The 9,711-nt window shown below is 40.8% G+C and overlaps 1 protein-coding gene across 1 annotated transcript; it reads right to left on the reverse strand.

Annotated features, from left to right (window-relative positions):
- Positions 1–7,153: 7,153 nt before the first annotated feature.
- Positions 7,154–9,435, reverse strand: c1qtnf6b (C1q and TNF related 6b). The gene has a single exon (XM_013915080.1). The coding sequence runs from the start codon at positions 9,391–9,393 to the stop codon at positions 8,782–8,784; it is 612 nt and encodes a 203-aa protein (XP_013770534.1). The 5' UTR covers positions 9,394–9,435; the 3' UTR covers positions 7,154–8,781.
- Positions 9,436–9,711: the final 276 nt, after the last annotated feature.

Here is a 9,711-nt window from a genome sequence, read left to right on the forward strand (position 1 = left end):
GGGTACTCCGACTTCCTCCCACAGTCCAACGACATGTGGTTAGTGGGGTAAGTCTAAATTGGTGTGAATGTCTGTCTCTATGTGTTGGCCCTGCGACAGACTGGTGACCTGTCCAGGGTGTACCGTACCCTGCCTCTCGCCCTAAGACAGCTGGATCCTTGAATTTTGGCACTGATCAGTGTTGCCTTTTTAGCTATAACACTTTACTTCCTAGTAAATGTTCAAAGGAAAACATTAAGATTTACAAAGACTGAAAACAAATGTTATTTCAGCTCCGGTACTGTGCTCTTCCTGATGATACCATTAGTATTCTACACATGCAACCCACCAGCAGTTGGAAAAGGGAACTTACAGAAGCCTATTTTCATCAACAAAAACATGCACGCAGTCAAATGGCTCTGTTGACTTCCTCGCAATCTTTCTGCTAAATGTCCCCCACATGAACCGAATGGCACCAACTTCTCAGACTTAAACTGAGTGTGCATAGACGCTGGAGTTTGTCATTAAAAGTTTAAATGGCGTTTTGAAGAACTCCTGCTGCCGCTGTCCTCACTTGACTCGCCAGCTCAGTTGAACAAGACTTTACCTCATTTGCACAGACCTGAATCTGCTTGTCTTTGCTCAACTCATGACCTTCACAGCAAGATAAAATAAAGCCAGCGGAGCCTGTCTGGCAGTGCCATATACCCCCCTCCCCTGTCTCGTATCTGACTCATGCAGCAGCGCTCTGGCAGTGCTCTCCTAAGAGCCATTACCCAATTATTAAGAAGTGATGCTTTTACAAGCTGAATGGAGAGGAGTGAGGGATGATGGAAGGACAGACAGAAAATATATAATGGAGACAGCGAGACGGCAGTTAGAGCCTGAAAAACTTTAGTCAGTCTTGCGTCTTAATGGCTAAATTCACTTTAAGTTAAATGTAAGTGGACGCTTGTTTGATTAGTCAGAAACAATAATGCAGTTTGACTGCAGTCTTTCTTTTAAACAAAACCAATAAACTACAGAAAGAGGCCATCTTTAAAAGACTAGAGAATCAGTGGAACTGTAGCCTCTACAGTCATTTCCTATAACGCTTGAACGGTTAATGTTTATTCCCGACAACACTTGGAAAATCCCAACATCAACTAATATTCCAAACTTTACCTTAACTGTGTAAGAATCCAGACTCTGTAGCTGACTGGAACAATTTCGCATGCATTATGCATGGAGTATAATGCACATCAAGAGTTTCTGTGAACCCTCACGGTGCACTGTGGTGTCTCTTGATAACAATCAAGTATGATCAACATCCATAAAAGTTTGAAACCATGAGCTCAAGCATCACTCAACCCACTACCTTAAAGCGTCTTTAATATTTTCACATAAAAGGTTACAAGGTGCTTGAGCTTCCAGACTTCCACTTTTAATGCTTTTGTTTTCAAGGCTCTGAATTTTATTGTGGTTTTACTACCAGTAAACACTGTGATGGTCTTATCCTTCTCTGTCATACAATAACACAAGAAGCCAAGTCATAGCAGTGAATAACAAACTGGGAAGCACTGAAGGGAAGCAAATACATGACTGTAAGGCTTAAACATTAGGCTAGTGACAGATGATCTTCTTTATTATTCTTTCTGAATATGTTACCATGTGTTATTGTCACAGTACAGTGTTCTGCCTCCATGTTTAGTCTAGTTGGTTCCCAAGATCTAACTGTCCTGTCATTACAGGCCCTGTCGCTCCCACCCTCCTCGCTAGTAACATCACGTGGGGCACATTGAGTCTGAAACCTCAGGGCAATTTGTTGCATTTTACAGTCGAACAGCATATTTCCAAGAAACTGTGTCCATTAGGGTTTGAAATGCATTTTCTCTCATTGGGCAGGTATGTCAGAAGAGTTATCCTGTCTGCAGTGATGTGTATATAAGCCCTGCTGTATTAAAAAGCCAGTGCACTCAATAAATGAGCTGTCAGAGGGGTGAGCCTTGGTTAACACAACTGGGTGTGCAATACGTCACTGTTTCTATTTTTGAAGGGGGAAAAAATCTGCTATATTTTACTGCAGCTGAGCAAAGCAACGATCCTTCTCCATTCAGCTGCATCCATCACTACTTTCTTGATTTGAGATTTTATGGAGTTTCTCAGAAGTTAGCTGACAGTATTTAGGTCTGTGCTGTAGAGAGCAATACATTTAAGAATTGTGGAAGCTTTCTGCTAGATCAACACTGAGCAGGCCACTTGCAAACAATTGCACTTTTAAGTCTTGCTCAGACTGCAGCTCTATGAGGATGACTGTCATCTCATTCCAGGGTGTTAAATGCTGTTATTCTGTTCTGGGAGATCAGTCATCAGTTTCAATCACTGACAAGTTTTCTTGTCATTGGCTGCTTGGCTGGGTTTAAGTACCTCAGCTGGTTAAGGTTAGGGAGAGATGATTTTAGTTAAAATACACTACATCATTAACTTTCCGTATTTTAGGACTCTAGAATCCCAGAGATCCCACTTGCACGCATGCTTTTTCCTTCTTGTCTTTGTGACGGTGTGTGTTCGAGGTACTTAAACTTCTAGCTTGTGCCGCAGAAAAGTGAAAACATTCAGTGTAATTTTATAGAAATGCGAGGCAATTTCAATGTTTCAAGTAGCTCAATATAAATGGCACACAAACCATATCCTGTGCCACTGGGCACAACAGTGTTTACCTCATTTTAAACCTGCCAAGGACCAGGCTATTGTCATCAACTCCTGATAGGTAAAACCTTGTAAGTGAAAGAGAGTAAACTTCTTTTTTACCATAACTGTTAAAATAAACTCTTGTAGGTTACACTAATATAAAAAGATCTGCTTTTGAAATCCAAGAAGAAATGAAGAACTGATGGGAATAAATACCAAAACAAATCGGAACAAAACAACAAATTAGCAAGAAGATTATTATAATCCAGTAAACAACAGACTACTGTCAGCCTGAATATGCAACGAGTATGCAGAGCTCCTGACAGCAGTGCAAAATCACGCCGATAAGCGTTCAGCGAGATACAAACAGTACAAACATTCAGTTACTGTTAATTATAGCGTCATCCTCAGGTCCAAATTTCTACTTTCTTCAATGCTTCTGAGATGTTTGAGATTAAACATTAAACAGGATGATTTGCTGTAAAAGTAGCTCTATAACAGTACAGATGTAAAACAGTTTGTCAGTATGTTGGTTATCTGCCTGCAGGAGGACTGACAGCCCTCTGACTGAAGCCATCACAGCTGGTACTGTGGTCTAAACCTGTACTTTGGAGAAAGCAGAAGTACAGACTTTTTATTTGACCTTTAACTTTCACCTTAACAGAATTAGCTACATTTCCAAATAATCTCATGTTTTTTGTTTATTTCAGTGAACATACCTAAACCTTTCATGCTAGTGTTGACGTTATTGCAACTCTGATCAAACTGTCATGGGCAGAAAGCTGTCAAGCATTTGTAATGTCCTACATAATTTTATATGTTGCACTTTCCCCCCCTTTTTGCAGTCTTTGTACATTATTATTGAAAAAAAAGTTTCCTCCCTATAACCGTAACCATGACTGTAAAGCAAAACAAGCACCAACCAGCTAGCAAACAGTGGAAAGTTTGTAAATTATTGTTTCTTTCTGTATTTATTCTCACGTGTTTATGCTAAAGCCCACCAACATAAACCTGCTGAGGCACTTGTTTTTTGGGTGATTCCTTTACTTCCATCTGTCAGTAACAAAAAGCAAATGCAGCTGCAGACTGTTGCCAACATGAGACTCTGAATGACCTCAATGTGTCTCCGTTAAGGAGCACACGCACACACTGACACTCTGTAGCTCACTGGTATTGCGTGCACACTCCATCTACAAGCGGCATAACTCTCGGCCACTCTGAAATTATGTTGCTTACTTTGGAGTGAGTATGAAAGGGCAGTTGGCTCTGTCAGCATGCCTTCCTGTCTGCTCTATTTATGCTGCAGTGGTGGATTGTAGAGCTAGAAATTCTACATTTTCGAGATTTATATCCTGGGGTTTTCTGTTTCAGTGAGCTGTAATTTTGTGATTTCAAGAATCTGTCAGGAACTGGGCTGTCTTTTGATCCATACTTTTTTTTTTTCAACGTCCAGTTAATTATTATTATTTTCTTTCCATGAGGCTCCTTGCTTCTGCCTTGTTTCCTTTTCCTCCTTCCAGCTCCTCTTTCTTTCCCATCTCCTTGTGACAGATGAGTGTGGTCAGAGGTCATGTGTTTGTAATTAGGTGAGCCCTGCCTCAGCACTCGGCCCTGTTTCCTGTTTCTAATCTACAGGGGGAACAGACTGCAGTTCAATCAGCCCTGAAAACAGCTGTTAGCCTCAGGCTCAGCCTTCAAATGCCACAACTTAAATAAAACTGTCTTTAACCTGTCTTCACAGTCTCATAACATTTATCAAAACCTTGTCCTCCACCACACCGGCTCCACACACTGACTTCCTTTTGCTTTGCCTGTTACATAACTGCAGAACGACTAAGACACAGGAATGCTCAAGGCTTCAGAAATGATACACTCATACTGATAACAAGCCCCATTTTTTATGTCCTTTGCTTCTTTTTTTTTATAGATTAACTATTTCCAGCATCTTTGGGCCTGTTTCCAACTCACTTTGCTCTTCAGGTGGTTCTTATTACGCTGGTTTAGTCTTTGTGGATTTTTCCAGCCTTCAGTGGTTTATTTCTTCTAAGTCTGTCAGCATAAAAAAACGTTTAATCTAGGGAACCAACATCAGCCGTGACAGAAGCAGTTCATCAACGGATTTACGTTATATGGGAATTTTTTTCTTTTTGATTATTATTTGAGCGCAAACAAATAAAAATGGACGACGATATCTAATGAGTAGCTCTCTTCTTTGTCTTTTTTTTTACAACTTTACACAAAATGGTACTATTTTCCTCTCCACTGAGGACTGGTGTAATTCTTGTATGCAATAAATGAAGTCATTGATGTCATTAAATGACTCAAATTGAGCTGAAGCAGTTAGCATCATCTACAACTGCCAAAACACACAAAGGGTGTTTTTAGCATCATCTGTTTATTTTGAATGTCTCTCATGGTACCAGCAAATTCAGCCTAAGGTCAGGCTGTGCAGTGCTCACAGAAACTGAAAAAAAAAAACGAACAAACCAAGAGTTACGTCTCAGCTCTACGCTCTTTAGTTTGCAAAGTTCTTCTAGAAGAACAATGTCTTTTGCATGTCTCCACTTTGGACATTTGGACCAAGAGGCGATATTTGGCCATAATGCACACACTTGATGAAATCTAAACACCACAGATCAACGCAAACACCTCACACCAACTATCAGCACAATGGTGGAGAGGTGATGGTTTGGGCTTGTTTTGCAGTCACAGGACCTGGGCACCTTGGAGTCACTGAGTCAACCAAAAACTCTGTTTACAAAAAAATGTAGAATTGCATCATCGTCTGGGCCGGCAGGTTGAATTTCTTCAGCTGCCTCAGGAAGTACATCCTCTGCTGGGCTTTCTTTATGACGGAGGTGATGGTGGGCTCCCACTTGACGTTCTGTGTGATGGTGGTACCATGGAAGTGGAATGAGTCCACAGTGGTGATGAGGGTGGCAGTCAGGATGATGGGGGGGGAGTGGGGCTGCGTGCTTCCTGAAGTCCATTCTGGGCATTCAGCACACCAGACGTTCAGCCTCCATCCTGTTGGGCCACAGGTGTCGAACTCCAGGCCTCGAGAGCCGGTGTCCTGCAGCTTTTAGATGCGTCCTTGATCCAACACAGCTGATTTAAATGGCTAAATTACCTCCTCAACATGTCCTGAAGTTCCCCAGAGGCCTGGTAATGAACTAATCATTTGATTCAGGTGTGTTGACCCAGGGTGAGATCTAAAACCAGCAGGACGCCAGCCCTCGAGGCCTGGAGTTTGACACCCCCGCTGTGGGCAGACTCAACCCCGTCCGAGATGAGTCCGATAACTGGTTAGTTTGTAATAGTCTTCAGGTGCTTCAAAGAGCAGGGGGTAAAGTGGAGTTTGTACTGTGTGCGATGATTATTATAGATCATCTAAATGAATCTGTAGCCCACCTTTCTACCTGAAGAATGCTGCCAGACGCAAAATGAGAATTTCATTACTGCAGTGATAGCTGGTGTTTTTCACTCATCGGGGATAATTGGAAGGAAAATGTGTCTCAGTTGCTTGTTCATTGTTTAAGTTTAATGGGATTAGTTGAAACAGCCTGAACCGGACGGTTGTTTTCATGAATCCTGTAAACTTGAAGTTAATTGAGCTTATCGCTTTAACCGACTGTGAGAGTATTTATTTTAAGTGCTGTTGTTGTTAATGGGCAACATAGTGAGCCAGTTTACACACTATGTGTAAAGCTTTTCCCATTAGACTTCTTATTGCCAATAGTTTTGCTGGTTTTGCCACTGGTTCACTGCTGATTTATTTCTCTCTCTAATGGTGCATTTAATTGCCTTTGATGTAAAGAGTATCTTTTACTCAAATATATATTTTGACCCATTTATTTGCACAAAAATATTCTGTCTGTAATAGCAAAACATAGTAGGAAAAGCTAAACCAAACCAAATTAAACCCCTAAAGTACTCATTTGAACTAACAGCTTGCCTGCTGTGCATGTTGGAACAGCCTCCACTAGTCTGGGCTGATGATCCAGGAAAGCTGTCCTGCTTTGTTTCCCATCACAGTTTTCAGATCTCCATCGAAGGCTTAAAGTATTTACAGTGCTGCAGTCTGCCTTTCCTCCCCGAGCCTCCCTGAGGACGGCATTACAGCTAATGGGAGATATATGGCCAAACAGATGGAGCTGGCATGCTGTGGACTCATCCGCTGTCTCTCAGAGTTTGAGATGGGTTTTTGTTTGCTAGTTTGTTTGTTTATTTTAGAAATCTGGCCAGTTTTCAGACTTGATCACAAGTGTCATTCCCCTCATAAGGTTGAGTGGCCAAGCACTAATCTGGAGGGTGCAACATGAAGAGAATAAGACAGGTGAGGAAAATCTTCCAGAATTGTTAACACACAAAAAAGCTCTTTTGAATCTTGACACAGTATAGAGCTCTTCATTTGATATAAAACTACGAGCTCTTCATTTGATATAAAACTACAAGCCCTTTTGTTGCTCACTAATACAAATGAGGAGAGACTTGGTTTGTGAAGGGAATACTGTTTTTATATGTTATATAAACAAACACACATAGACATACACAGTCCAGACCCAACAGCTTAAGTGGTAAAACATATTAAAGCTATTATAGAAAGCTCATTTACAGACATTTACATAAACTGCTCTGCAGCCTCAAGTCCCTAAAACAATAAACAATAACTGTCAAATACATTCCTGCATTTGATAAAAGCACCGTATGTATTTTCATATGCTGGGAAAGTGGTCAGCTCACCAAAATTACAAAAAGACAATAATGTAAATCCAGTTGTGCAATATTTTCCTGCCACGTCACTGCAAATATAAGCACTCGAGTTGGATTATGATTTTCGTTATGTATGAGAGCAGATGCTGACAGCCATTGTGATCCACTTGAAAAAAAAAAAAAAACGGGCTGGAGCTCACTAGCAAAGAAGAAATGTGAAGGAGTGAGAATGAGAATGACTCGACCTCAACGATCTCACTGCCGTTAAGTATTTGTAGGTAAATATAATTACAACTGCTTGTTTTGTTTTGACAAACAAATTATGATGTATGCAAATATTTATCTCTGACAGTGTTTTGCATTAAAGATTGGGATGTTTGGACTTTTACCTGATGTCTTGTGTTTGGGTGCATCCCTGTAGAATTTGTTCCACAAAAATTCTGCAAATATTTGGTAGCATTTTTGTAATAAAACTCACAACTAAGGGCGTAATTCAATGTATTTTATATGAAATTACGATGTAATTATATTTATCGGCAGGTACATAAGAGGGTAACAAGTCAGGCTTTTGCAAGAAACCTGTAAAGTAATTTTAAGTATTCGGTTACTTGCAGTGAGTAAATTATACTTTGAGTAAATTACAGTATAATGTGTAAAGCCTGGAAGTCAAATGTGTTTAAGTCCCTCCATAATGTAATAATTTCCTGTAAAGCACCTGAGGATATGCAATGCTTAAAATCGACCCTGTGTCTGTTAGCTGGTGTTTCGTGGAGTTGCCTAATGTGTATGCAATCATTTTATATTAGGACAGTGGATCTTTTAGATTCAGCATTTCCATTTCTGCATGGCTCCATACAGATGGTGGAATGGTGGCGGCTGTGGGACATTTTTGTAATTTGGATGAACTGACATTTTAAATTGCTTCTGTGAAAGAGGACATTTGTTTAATGAATAGCCGACTGCCACAATACATTTCACTCTGACAGATTCTATGTTGCTAAGAGGCATCGCACCATAAATGTCACATAAAACTGATTGCACAGATTTTAAACTCCTGAAAAATTGGTGTGACGTCTGATTAAAAAGTACCTGAAAGCAGGTGATCATGGGAAATGGCACAAAAAGTAAGATCTTTGTACGATAAAGTATTTCTAGTACAAAGTAATTATTTAAACTTTTTTCCCCTATGCTGTACCAGTTGTGCCTCCTATTTCCTTTTTCTTTTTAAGGTTTAGATTTAAGCATTTTGGGCAGTCTTTATTTAACAAAACAGCATTTTCCTCTCTGGGTTGAAAGGAATATTTAAGCACCTAAATTGTTTTGTGCGCTAATAAGTACCTGTTTCTTGGCACAAAGTAATATCCCTGGGAAAAAGACTTAGTAATTGGACCCACACAGCCTCTCCATCCTGCCTTCTCCTCACTGGATGCTGGGAGCCACCAGGTATCCGTTGAAGGTGATGTAAACATCCACGTCGTCGCTGTAAATGGCGTTGTCCCGCTCCCTTTTGTAGAGCCGCACCCAGACCTCGTCATTCAGAGCCAGATCCAGCATGACGCTCTGACTCTGCATGATGGACCGCTCGCTGGGCTGAGCGTACAGGATCACCTGCTCCTTGTCGTTGTGCATCAGGTGGAGGTATGTCTCCTTAAAGTTCCACGTGTGGATATTGACGTTGAAGAAGTAGATCCCGGGCACGTAGCAGTAGAACTTGCCTTTGAACATGTTAAAGTGCTCGTAGAGGTTGACAAACACAGTGTCAAACACCAGCGCCTGGTAGTAGTCCAGGCTGTGCAGGGATTTGCGGCGTCCCACAGAGAAAGAAGAGTGAGGGATCTTGCAGGCGTCTCCGGGTGCACCTGCTTGGCCTTTGCTGCCTTTAGGGCCCATGGGGCCTCGGTAGCCAGGAGTGCCCTCCAGACCTGGTTTTCCGGGTGTACCTTTGTCTCCTTTGTCTCCTTTATCACCTAAAGGGACAAAATGAAACGTGAACAGGGAGGAAGACAGAAAACCCACACGCGTGACTTGCATGTTTGAATATTTTAACCCTTTAAAGCCTGAACCATGAAATAATTGCCAGAAAATTCTATATTCTTGAAAATATAGTGTTTAGTAAACCTTCTGATGAAATCTTTCATTTTTAAATTTCATAAATGATTTTATATGAGTAGAAGTCTCAAAAACTCACAGGCTCAACACATGTATCAAATGTGATACACTTGGCTTAACAGGGTTAAAAGTAAAGCTCTTAACAGACATTTTAATAAAGAAGAGGTTAGCTTTTGCAAAGTGAGATATACTAGTGCTCACTGTACCCATTAATAGCAAAGGCATGTCAAGACCACATTA

This window comes from Pundamilia nyererei, unplaced genomic scaffold (assembly GCF_000239375.1).
Source record: "Pundamilia nyererei isolate P.nyererei 1_Seehausen unplaced genomic scaffold, PunNye1.0 scaffold00255, whole genome shotgun sequence".
Classification (NCBI taxonomy): Eukaryota; Metazoa; Chordata; class Actinopteri; order Cichliformes; family Cichlidae; genus Pundamilia; species Pundamilia nyererei.

Coding starts and splice junctions, on each gene's coding strand:
- c1qtnf6b (XM_013915080.1), bottom strand. CDS start 9,393: ATGCAAGTCACGCGTGTGGGTTTTCTGTCTTCCTCCCTGTTCACGTTT.